This window comes from Microchirus variegatus (assembly GCF_963457635.1).
Source record: "Microchirus variegatus genome assembly, chromosome: 6".
NCBI lineage: Eukaryota > Metazoa > Chordata > Actinopteri > Pleuronectiformes > Soleidae > Microchirus > Microchirus variegatus.
This window is the reverse complement of record NC_139807.1, coordinates 31810169-31823675: the sequence shown is the minus strand read 5'-3', so window position 1 is coordinate 31823675 and position 13507 is coordinate 31810169. Positions and strand designations below refer to the sequence as shown.

The 13507-nt window shown below is 37.1% G+C and overlaps 1 protein-coding gene across 1 annotated transcript; it reads right to left on the bottom strand.

Annotated features, from left to right (window-relative positions):
- Positions 1 to 1551: 1551 nt before the first annotated feature.
- On the bottom strand, positions 1552 to 13056 carry LOC310929039 (switch-associated protein 70-like; the record flags this gene model as incomplete). The annotated part of the gene is made up of 12 exons (XM_083891739.1): positions 1552 to 1670; positions 3255 to 3351; positions 4137 to 4335; positions 4505 to 4671; positions 5069 to 5176; positions 6229 to 6410; positions 6508 to 6616; positions 7899 to 8045; positions 9956 to 10180; positions 10261 to 10434; positions 11805 to 11945; positions 12961 to 13056. 12 exons carry the CDS (start codon positions 13054 to 13056, stop codon positions 1552 to 1554), a joined length of 1764 nt encoding a protein of 587 aa, XP_083747865.1.
- Between the last annotated feature and the right edge of the window lie 451 nt (positions 13057 to 13507).

Here is a 13507-nt window from a genome sequence, read left to right as displayed (position 1 = left end):
TTGCTTGAAGGGCCGGTTCTGGCCCCCGGGCCTTAAGTTGAACAGCCTTGCTTTATACAAACAATGTGTGCATTCAAGGTCACTTTTCTGTGCCTGAAACCTCAATCACTGACCAAAAGAAAATGATCTTGTTTATGATTCTATTTGGTGAATTGTTGCATCTATGAATTGTTTACGTAAGATTTGCATCTTTAGAAAAAATAATTTTTTCGATTTCAATGCCAATTTTGCTCAGAATAACACCTCCAGGATTGAATAATCCCAACAACATCCCAGCAACCCTGCAACATCTGGACAATAGTGGTGAAGACTGTCTTTCTCTATGGTTCAGCACCAGTTCTGTCCCCTTCCTGCTCGGGACCAAGTGTGACTTGTGTTCATACAGCGACACCTAGTGGACACTCTTAATAAACTTAAAGGTAAAGTTTGTATTGCGTCAATACACACCACAAGTGGTTTTACTTGCAAACACACACATCTACTAATCCTATGAAATGTGTGTATAACTAGAATTAATGAATAAAAATAGACAGGCAATGTCTTCACAAATGGATGTTTTATTGTTTTTATTCCCTTTAACAGATGCAGTTCATAAGCTTCTCAAGTGAGTCACAGTTTATTCATCATCGAAGATTTCTGATTGTTTTTTAGCTTCTTAAATGCAAATATTAGTTTCTTTGCTCCATAAAAACAAAGAAATCATTAAAAACTGAATCATTTTGCGTTTGGGGACAAAAACAAAGCTGACAAAAACACTGATGGATGTTTTTACACATTTTCTGACGTTTCACCGACCAAGCGATGACTCGACTCGTCGAGAAAACAAATCGATTTATGAAGAGAATCGTTAGCTGCAGCTCTGCTACGGTGGCCCTGAAGGGCAAATCACCAACACACAGAGAACACAACATTCACGGAAACACAACAACAACTGAAACATGACGACAACAACTGAAACATGACGTGTTGGTGATTTGCCCTTCAGGGCCACCGTAGCAGAGCTGCAGCTAACGATTCTCTTCATAAATCAATAGATTTTCTCAATGTGTAAAAAATGTGTAAAAACATTGATCGATTCTCAGTCTAATGGTTGTTCTCTGACGATCTTTTGCATTTTGGTGACACTGACTATTTCTATGTGAAAGGAATTTAGTTTTGAAGGTCATGAATGAACAGTTTTGGGAAAGATATGAGCTTTTGCAGGTGAACCATGGTGTTGTGCTGAACTGTAAGACTGTTCTGCCAAATAGTTTTGATAATAATGTCATTTCTGTTTCAAGAAATGAGCCAAAACAATGGAGAAAAACAGTAAAAAACTCCACTTTATGACTGATAAAAGAGCTGAACACAAGAAAACTGGAAACTTATGATGAACGTGCACTGAAACTCACGGTTAAAACACAAAATATGGAATCAACGGAGCAAATTAAAGGTGTGTAAGAATAACTTTTCACATCATAATCTTTGTTTTTCTTTATCTTCTTTAGACCCTCGACACTGACTCTCTCAGGACTGATGTTTATGAACATGAAGATTAATCCTGGTGAGAGTTCATTGAGCCTGAGCTCCGTGGTTCTTCCTCTCCTGCCACGACTTCTTCCTCATCTCCAGCTCAACGTCGGTGAACGACGCCGGACCCCAGTTAGTGATTCTCTGAGGTCCTTTATGACCTGCAACGAAAGGATCTGTCAATAAAAGCTCAACATTAGTCAGATATTCACACATACAAGAATGTCAAGGAAATATGGTAAATCCTCAGACTTGGATCAACAACATGATTCCAAATTATAAAACAAGCACAATTCCATTGGTCCCCCTGGTCCCAATTGGGTTCCCACACGTTGGCTAACATATTCAAGGACTTTTCAAGGACTTTCCAGGACCCATATCCTCAAATTCTAGGACACAATGTGCTAAGTCTAAGATGGCATCCACTTTTATTGATTTGCAGCAAGCTCTGTAAGATTCATTTTTGTTAGCGAGCCAGAAATCGCAGAATGTGTATTTCCCAGGCATAATTTACTCTCTCTTGCTTAACGTTACTCGAATGAATGAATAAAAGAGGCTTCAAATTAAATAGACATTTTAATTTGCTACCAAGCTACCAAAATAAACATTTTGGTAGCTTTTTGTATCCGTGCAATGCCTTTCTTTGTGTACTTATTTTGTATTTTGCCAAAACTTGTGTTCTATATATATATTTGGTCATGAAAATTCTGCCGCTGCAAAAAGAGAAAAAGGTGTGTATGTGTTAAAATAATGTAACATGGACTCACAAAGCCAAAAGAGGCTTTTTACGTGATGCTCTGTTAACACATAAGCATATAATATTGCTTTAGTCGGGGGAATCTGTTTTGAGAGGAGACAACATGGTATGAAGTGCTGTGATGGAGGTTTTTTTTATGGTGGCCCTGAGGTGAAAAACACAAATGCAAAACCAAAAACGCAAATCAAAACACAAACGCAAAACAAAAAACGCAAATCACAAAACACAAACTAAAAACACAAACGCAATACCACAAACGCAAAACTAAAACCACAAACGCAAAACTAAAACCACAAACGCAAAACTAAAAACACAAACGCAAAACTAAAAACACAAATGCAAAACCATAAACGCAAAACTAAAAACACGAACGCAAAACCACAAACGCAAAACTAAAACCACAAACGCAAAACTAAAAACACAAACGCAAAACTAAAACCACAAACGCAAAACTAAAAACACAAACGCAAAACTAAAAACACAAATGCAAAACCACAAACGCAAAACTAAAAACACGAACGCAAAACCACAAACGCAAAACCACAAACGCAAAACTAAAACCACAAACGCAAAACTAAAACCACAAACGCAAAACTAAAACCACAAACGCAAAACTAAAACCACAAACGCAAAACTAAAAACACAAACGCAAAACTAAAAACACAAATGCAAAACCACAAACGCAAAACTAAAAACACAAACGCAAAACCACAAACGCAAAACTAAAAACACAAACGCAAAACCACAAACGCAAAACTAAAACCACAAAACCAAAAACGCAAATCAAAAAACATAAACGCAAAACCAAAAACACAAACGCAAAACCAAAAACACAAAACCAAAACCAAAAACGCAAATCACAAACGCAAAACAAACAACGCGAATTGCAAACACAAAAAACACAAACGCAAAACAAAAAACGCAAAGGACAAACACAACACAAAACACGTTTTTTCACTGATGACTGATGATCATCATCTTTTCTCACCTGGCTGGATCAGACGCACCAGACCCTCGTGTTTGGCCACTTTGTCTTTCCACGTCTTTGTCTTGTTCGCCGCTCGCCTGAGGTTTCTTGACACTTCCTGTGATCGACACGGTGTTGAAAGAAGATTGTGAGGAGACGCAGACGACAGATAAGTGGATAAATGAGTATGTCGGACATTTTGAGATAATCTGAAACACTGCAGGTAACAGGAAGAGCAGCAGATGATGTGAAAACAGTGAATGTTTCCTATTTTTTTATTGGTAAATTTGTTAGAAATAGATCCTTGTGTTACATTATTTGGCAGAGGCACCTTCATGGTTACAGACTGCAGTGTTTCTGAATAATAGAGAAAGAAGAATATCCATAAATCCATCTCCCTCCCTCAAAATCCACTTTTTAAAACTTGCTTTTAGTTTGTAATCACATTGTTTTTACCAGAACAACTGAATATATACTTTTAACTTCTGTTGTTTGTTTGTGTTTGTATTGTAAAGTCACCTTGAGTGACAGGAAGTCACTTTTACATCAAATGTATTATTATTATTTATTATCATAAATGGTCTGGTGTGAAGATAATGATAGGAAACGATTGAATGGTTGTTTTAATTTTAATGTCTATAAGTTTGCTTCCAGTGTGTCTAAACTTTATGTGAATAAGATGTAAACAACTATAAATAAAAGTAAATAATAAACATTAAACAAATAAAACAAATAAGGAGCCTGGAAAAAATGTCAGAACATCACTGGTCTGCATTTCTAAATAATTCTAATAAATGGCAAATCTTTTATTGCTTTATCCTCCATATGAGAGATGCAGGTCATATAATTTAAATCAGTAAAATGACTCTTGTAATTCTTTATTATCAAGCCACGAAACCTGACCTCATACTGCTGCAGCGCCCCCTGTCGCTCCTTCTCCAGACTCTGCAGCTGCAGCACAGCGTCCTGCAGCTCCCTCTGTTTGTTCACATGTTCAGACACCAGCTCCTGCTTCTCTGCTTCAGTCTGAGACAGCGCCCTCTGCTGGTGAAGGTGGATCTGCTCCAGCTCTGCTCTCTTTGCTGCCTCCTCCTCCAGCAGCCTGAAGAGGAGATGATGATGATGATGATGATAGGACTGATTATGTGTCGTTTATCGTCAAAGTCAAGTCAACTTTAGATTGCCAGGTTGATTTCTGACTCTAGATGTGCATGAAATGTTGTATATTAAATTGAAAAGGTATAAAGATATATAAAGACAGCGAGAGTGACCTGCTCTGCAGTTTCCTCATGGCCTCCTCGTCCTGCTTGGCCTTCCTCTCGTCCTCTAAAGCCTCCTCCAGTGTGTGGTACATGTTCTCCAGCTCGTGGACTCTCTGCAGGTACTGATCCAGTTCACTGGACTTCTGAGCCACCTGCTCCTCCATCTGCTGACGCACCTGAGACACACACGCACACACACACACACACTGTAAACCTTCAGAACAAACATCCTTCTGTGATAAATCAACATCCTCCTTTTTCATGTCGTTCCAATCATGTTGAAATCTGTCTGGAGCAAACGCTGTTATTTTAACTCAGAAATTTATTTGCAACGAGAGGATGAAAAAGAGTCAGTGAATCTGTCACAGACACAAACAGATGACTCAGCATCATGGGATCTGGGATTAAAACTATTTTTACTTTGTTTCCTGGAATATGAGGGGGGGGCGGGCAAAAACTCACAATAATTGCCTTTCTGACCCCTGAATAAGACCACGTGTCACCAAATATGCGGCGCAGCACTTTATTGTTTATATATTATGAGGACAGGCGCGTGGGCGTCGCCGTGGTTACCATCTTCTCTCTCTCCAGGTCCAGTCTGTAGCGATGCTGCAGGTCCGAGTGGCTCTTCTCCCTCGTGTCTTCGTCCAGCGCTGCTTTGGCTGCAGCTTCGTTCATTTTCTGTGAAGCGCAAAAACAAAGAGAGAGAAAACACGGGTGTGTGTTTGGTCAACATGTAAATACTTCATTGATTAGACTGATAGATAATATGTTTGGTTTTTTGTATTTAAAAAAAAAAACACCTGTTTGGGTAAAAAGAGAAGTGAGAGTTCGTTGACCTGACACTAACAGATGCAGGAGTCCTCCACCTTTTTGCATAAAAGCTTTTACTTTTACTTCCTTTTTCATGCTGCAAAGTGTGTGTGTGTGTGTGTGTGTGTGTGTGTGTGTGTTCTCTTCAAAGGTCAAAGAAACAGACGACACCTGCTGTCAACTGCTGATTATCTGTCTTATATACGCTATATTCTGTTTATATACATTATATTCTGGTTATATACACTATATTATGTGTTGTATACACTATTTTCTGATTATATACACTATTTTCTGTTTAAAGACATTATATCCCAGTTATATACACTATATTATGTGTTATGAAGGCCCCAAAATAACATGCATTATTATTATATTATGTTCATATACACTATATTCTATGTTATAAACACTATATTCTGTTTATATATTCCGTTTATATTCACTATATTCTGTTTATATACATTATTTTCTGTTTATATACATTATTTTCTGGTTATATAGACTATATTCACTATATTCTGTTATATATACACTCTATTTTCTATTTATATACACTATATTCTGTGTTATATACACTCCATTATGTTTAATAGATCACATATTTCACTTGGATTTAACAAATCTGATCTGAAATCATTATCATTATTTGCTTGAGCTTTTATTCTGAAAAACTTGAACTGACAGTTGACCTAAATGAAAAAAAAGTGAATGTCCATAAAAGAATAAGTTGTGATTCTTCAAATTTAAACGAACACGAAATATTAAAGGGCTGTTTCACCCACTTATACGGTTCTAGTGTAGTGGGTCGAAATCCAAAGAGTAAAAATGTGTTTTAAGCTTTGTTGAGAACTTTAAAACAGTGTGACAGAGAACATAAAAACAAAAGCAGTGTGTATGGTGTGAGTGTGGAACAGTACCTCCCTCATGGCCTCCAGCTGCCTCTGCTTGTGCTCGTTTGCCACCTGCAGCAGCTTCATCTTCTGCAGCAGATCCTCCTCCTCTCTGAGCTGCTGCTGCCTCAGATCCCTGCGACGCTGCCTCGCCTCGCGGTGAGGAGACGGCAGCCCTGACCTGATCAGCTGGATGCACAGTTCAATAACTGCAATAATGAAAGAAGGAAAAATAAAACTAAGTCACAGCTCCATAACAATAATAATTGACGGCTCAGTGACCAGAAAATGAGTCATCATCTCGACCTTGAATCCATTCCTGCTTCTTCCGTTTGTCTGACGCACTGATCTCAAAGCTTCGGTCACTGCACTTGATAATAAACAGGCATTTCCTTCCATCTTTGTCTGGAAGAGACTGGAGGAGAACAGAACATTACAAAACCATGGGGTTAAGTATTAAATATTAATATTAATTATTATCTATATTAAAACATTGATTCAAATGATTAAGTTAGGGGCTTTGTTGAAATACAAACCGTGAAGGAACCCTCAATGACTATGACATTAAATGAATCAGAAATACACTCTATACATTGTTAATGTGGTTAACTAAAACATTTCAAATTTTGAGAAAAAAAAATTCAAATTTTGAGGAAAAAAAATCAAATTTTGAGGAAAAAAATCAAATTTTGAGAAAAAAAATCAAATTATGAGAAAAAAAATCAATTTTTTAGAAAAGAAATACAGAATTTGAGAAAAACATTTACATTTTGAGAATGTAAAAAGGAAAAAAAAGGAAAATTTTTGAGGAAAAAAGTGAATTTTTTAAGAAAAAAAGTGATTTTTTTGGGAAAAAAAGTGATTTTTTTGGGAAAAAAAGTGATTTTTTTTGGAAAAAAAGTGATTTAAAAAAAAAAAAAAGGTGAATTTTTGAGGAAAAAATTAAATTTTTGGAAAAAAAATAAAATAATTTTGAGTGGAATTAAAAATTTGAGGGGAAAAAATTAAAAGTTCGAGGAAAAATAAAAATTTTGAGAAATGTCCTTATTTTTGAAGAAAAATCACTTTTTTTCGACGAATGTAACATTAAATGAATCATAAATACACTCTATACATTGCTAATGTGGTAAACGACTATTCTAGCTGCAAACGTCTGGTTTTTAATGCAATATGTACATAGGTGTATAGAGGCCCAATTCCAGTGTTCTAATGGTACATTGTGTTTGCTAATGGCGTTAGAAGGCTATTGGATGATTAGAAAACCCTTGAAAACCCTTGTGCAATGATGTTAGCACAGCTGAAAACAGTTTTATTTGGAATAAAAATATTTTTCTATTCATTTTGCAACACTTTTCATGAATAAAAGCCTGACTTTTAATGGAAAACACAAAAACATTGGACAGGTGCTATAGAACTGGGCTGTTTTACAGGAGACACAGATGGTCACTGAGTGCAAAAGCAATGACATAAAGCATCTCTACGTTATCAGGGAACATGAGAGTTGCAGGGTTGCTGGTGCCAATCCCATTTGACATATACGGTGGACAGGTCACCAGTCCCATCGCAGACACAAACAACATGTAGGAGGAAACTGGAGAACCCAGAGAAAACCAACACACACAGAAAGAACATGCAGGTTCTGTACGTATATAACATTATTGCACAGATAAATGACATATAAGTGGAATATTATAAACCTCCACACAGCAGTTCCGGTCCAGAATGATGTTTCCCTTCTTCTCCAGCAGATCCTCAGAGTCGTAGTACGACAGTGAGTTTGGTCCAAGCACAAACCAGCGCTCGGTCCAGTTCTTCCTCTTGTGTCCCTTTTTCATCATGTAACCCTTCAACACACAAAAGTCACTTCTGAGGTCATTTTAACGACTGATAAAACACATGAAGACGTCAGAAACCGCAGCAGTTATGGCTCGAGGATGGAATGAGGAGATTTTGGTGGCGATCCAGATTCAGGATTTGATTTAAATATAAGTATGTGCACTGTGGGAAACTGAGAGGCCTTTGTGTACTCTGAGTGTCAGCATCAGACAACATCAGACTCACATAATAACACGGTGTCAACTTAAAAGGAGTTTAATTTAATAAGAGGCCAAAGATAACATTGTAAAGCCACCGTGACCTCGATCTTTGACCTTTGGTGACACAAATCTAGGCATTTAATCTACGGCAGTGGAGACCCCAAATCAATTGCATGTGGCCGGCCGCTTAACATCAACTTATAATGAGTATAGAGCTGAAACGATTCATCCATTATTCATCGATGACTATCGATGAAGCTTTTTTCATGATTAAAACCAGATTTCTAATTGTTTTAGCTTCTTAAATGTGAATATTTTCTTTGTTTCTTTGCTCCACGTAACAAAGAAATCATTAAAACTGAATCATTTTGGTTTGTTTGGACCAAACGATGAATCGAGAATACAATCAACAGATTAATCGATGGCGAAAATAATCATCAGTTGCAGCTCTAAGTGAGTTATTTCTGTATGCTTTTTATTACCATATTAAATTTGCGTCATAAATACGTTTATATTGTCAACTTTTTTTCCGTTCCATATCAAAACAATCACAAACAATCAAGTGAAATTATGTGAATGATCATCTTTTTTTTTCGTCTCTTTCTCAAAAAGTTGGGAGCCCTGATCTACGTCAACATCCGTGTTTGATTTGAAAGGATTCTCTGGTTTCTGAAGCATTCATGAAAATCATAACGCCTCTGGCCACAGTTGTCCCTTGCTATAAATTAAATGAACACGATTCATTCAACACTTAAAAGGAGACTTATTATGCAAAATCAATTTCAAAGATATGACTCACTCTAGTCGACCGACCCCACTTACCTCTTCTTCTTCTACACTCTTAGAAATATGGGTTCCAAAAGTGTTCTTCTACAAGGGCTGAGGTTCTACCTGGAACCGTTTGCTTCTGAAAAACCCTTTTCCCGAAGAAAGGGTTTTTCAACGGTTCTTGGTAACACTAATGGTTCCAGTAAGAACCATTTTGATACAGAGAACCCTTTAAAACCCCTTTCCTGAATAAAGGGTTTTAAAAGGATTCTTGGTGGAACCCTCCAAAAGGATACCTGAAGCCAAAAACAGGTTCTCCTATGAGGACAAGCCGAAGAACCTTATATGGTCCTACTTAGCACCTTTATTTCTAAGAGTGTAATTATGGCAGGCCGTACAATACGCTCGTCGCTAACCGGCAAGCCGTCAACAATTTTCCCGATTCCCAAAACTACTACTTTATTAGTATTAGTGTTAGTAAATAGTCTATTTAATATCCCTATAAGTAGCTTAAAAAACGATTATATCAAAATATCAAAAGAATTATTTAAATATAAATATAAAATATAAAATATAAAATATAAAAATATAAAAATATAAATATTATTATGTCATTATATTAGTTAGTAGTATTGTTTTGTAGTAGTACTGTTTTAGGTACATTTTGTACTTGTTTTAGTTGAGTTTAAATTGTATGGAGCCTTTAGATTTGATCATCTTTTTGATAATTTATATAATATCACATATGAAGAACCTTCACCAAAGACACAGCAGGCAAGTGATGTTCCTCAGGCTGAAGGACGAGCATAAACAGGTCCAATGAACATGGTTATCACCAAGAAATAGACTATAGTACTAATGTTCTTTAAGGTAATAGCCACTGGACAGAACTAAAAACACTGTTTAGAGTGACGTATAAGTGAGTAAAGGAGATGAAGACGGTGTCAGACCTGCTTGAGAACGTCCAGTATGAGCTCCTGATAAACCTCGTTGATGCCCAGCGACAGCGTCTGGTGGTTCATGCCTTTGCTGAAGAGACCCATTCCCACCAGTTCAACCAGCTCCCAGACGGTGAGGCAGCTCTTTGTGTGGAGCTGCAGCCTGAGATCTGCAACCTTCTCCTCAGCCCACTCACTGCCCATGGTCTCCATCAGTTTACGGTGAAAGTACTCGATCTACGGAGAGTTATAGAGATAGAGATAAGGGTTCATCTTCATTTGAGACAGTTCAGCAGCAATGTTCCTCAATCACTCACCTCCTCAGTGATGATGACCAGTGGATATTTGTCCTCGGACAGAAAGTTGAAAATGCTCCAGACTTTGAACGCGTCGTCGTCCGTGATGAGGAGCCGTTTGTTCTTCATGTTCTTCTTGTAGCACAGAGTCCAGCACATCCTCACAAACTCCTGGACGTCAAAGTCATCGCGCACCTGAGAATCAAGGCAAGTTCAGGGAGCTTTTCTGGCATAAAATACACAGACATGGAGACCAAAACCTGGTCCTGCACTCTTAGAAATAAGGGTTCCAAAAGGGTCTGAGGTTCTACCTGGAACCACTTGCTTCTGAAAAACCCTTTCCAGAAGAAAGGGTTTTTCAAGGGTTCTTGGTAACACTAATGGTTCCAGTAAGAACCATTTTGATCCAGAGAACCCTTTAAAACCCTTTTCCCGAATAAAGGGTTTTAAAAGAGTTCTTGGTGGAACCCTCCAAAAGGTTTCCAGGTGCAACCTTTATAAAAAGGGTTCTCCTTATATGGTTCTACTTAGCACTTTTATTTCCTAGAGTGTAATGAGACACAACCTCATCTCTGAGGATCTGGTTCAGTTTAGAGCTAAGATTGGATTTGATTTGGTTTATAGGCAATAACTCAAAGTTAAAATCCTGTCTTTGTGGGGCCATTTTCTCTGAACCTTATGACTTTAAAGCGTTTTGTTCAGGTTTAAGACCTGGTTTTAGGGTTAGGGTTAAGGTTCAGCACTTAGTTGTGATGGCTAAGGTTAGTGTCGATGTCCCGCAGCCCCTACACTTATTTTAAAGGATTACATTCAACATTTATTATATGTACGCCTGTCTACTGTTTTAATCGCAATTGTCTATTTGTATGTATATTTTGATTTAAGGTTTTAATCCTGTTTTATTTCTGTCTGTTTTTGTTATTTACAGGTTCATTTCGCTCCTACACATTAAAGCAAGTTCAATTTAAGACTTTTTAAATGACACTTGGAGTGAAATTTAAGACGAGTTAGGGACAACTTTGCCCAAATGTTTAATTCAACATAAAACACCAGTGCAAAACTTAGAATATCTACTTCCTGGGTGTTGGTATTGTGACGTCCTGGCCTAATCTGGCAAGAAGTATTTAATAAATTATTATTTTTAAATAACTGTAAACAATTATTTTTAGATTTTCACTTACTTACAAGCTTACTCCCTATGTGTTAACATTTTCCGCCTCATCCCCAAAATCTGATAGATAGATAGATAGATAGATAGATAGATAGATAGATAGATAGATAGATAGATAGATAGATAGATAGATAGATAGATAGATAGTAAGCTAACCAGCTAAATAGATTGCTCAGTTGATAGATAGCTTGTAAGCTAACAAGCGCACTAACTAGATAGCTATATAGATAGTAAGCTAGCTAGCTAGATAGATTTCAAGACTTTTGAAAAAGGATTTAAGACATTTTAATACTAATGAAGGCTTTGTTTTTAGATTTAAGTCTTTTTCAGGCTCTGCAGTAACCCTATCTTAGATGTCGTTCTAACTACTGCTGATTCAAACTCATGTTCCCACCTTGTCGAGGATGAACCTGCTCAGATACGGCATGTAGCCCTGGTTTGACAGAGGTCCGTTAGCGTCGTCCTTGAAATGTTCTTCAAGAGCCACGGGGTCGTGAGGAATCCTCATCACTGTGCACAGGTTGTGAGACAACACCTGTCAAAACACAAATAAGACAATTACACACTATGACAGGCAGTCCTGCTAATTACTGATTATCTTCATCGTTGATGTACGATATCTACTGATTATCTCCTGAATTAACTGAATCTTGTTTTGTTTTCTATCTATCTATCTATCTATCTAGAAGTTATATATATTAGCTTAAAGTTATCTATCTATCTATCTATCTATCTATCTATCTATCTATCTATCTATCTATCTATCTATCTATCTATCAGTTAGCTTGAAGTTATATATATTAGCTTAAAGTTGTCTATCTATCTATCTATCTATCTATCTATCTATCTATCTATCTATCTATCTATCTATCTATCTATCTATCTATCTATCTATTAGCTTAAAGTTATCTATCAGTTGAATCACTGGATTCATATTCCTGTACATGTATAAGAGGATCAGTTAGATCAGTCTTAGAGATTGATGGTGTTTTTTGGTTAACACCCATGTTTTGTGACAGGTTCAGGCTTCACTGCTCAAGCGTTTACTGCTGCAGTTCTCTAGTAACAGAGGACTCCACCATCAGGGTTTCACAAGCAAAACAACAACAGAACAAACTACCCTTCTAAGATCTCATCATCCACCTTCTACTGATTTATCCTCCACAAATACAGAATAATCTATGGCTTCCTCTAAATGAAGTGAATTAACCTAAACACTGAACTGAGGAACACGGTTTTCAATCTGACTGAACAGTAATTAACTGGCAGTTAAACAGTTAATTGTGGACATTACTTGTTTAACCATTACTATTTTTCATATAGCTGCAAAATTAATTACATTTATGAGTGAAAATCGTTTCTGTGCACTTTAATTTGTTCAATAAAGTTTCATGTCATTCCAAAAAATAACAGATTTTAGTCCAACTTTTGTGCAAATAGTGTTTGTATAGCAGCAACAACAACAGAGCATCACATTTAGTCGCTGTATTATTTTAAGTCTGGATTAAAAACTGTATACAATCTATAAACACACGCGCACATAAACGCACCTTGAGCTGAGATTTGGAAACTTTCCCACGATGATCCACGTCCAGCGCAGTGAACGCGTGCCAGATAAACTTTAACAGTTCCTCCTGAAGCCACATGTTGTTCATCAGCAGCTAATGTGTGTGTTCTGTCTGTCTGTGTGTGTGTGTGTGTGTGTGTGTGTCACTCTCTCTGCGCGTGTGTGTGTGCGCGCTTCATAAATGTCCGCCTCTTAGAGAAAAGAAGACAAGTGCGCGCAGAAAATGTGATGATGACAAAAAACGACGTCAGCTGGGGCGCAGCTTGTGAACAGGCAAGGCAGTTATCTATGTTAGCTTAAAGTTATCTATCTATCTATCTATCTATCTATCTATCTATCTATCTATCTATCTATCTATCTATCTATCAGCTTAGTTATCTGTGTTAGCTTAAAGTTATCTATCTATCTCAAAATAATACTTTGTGGCCTCAAAATAGTACTTCGTGGCCTCAAAATAATACTTTGTGGCCTCAAAATAGTACATCGTGGCCTCAAAATACTATTTTGTGGCCTCAAAACTACTTTGTGGC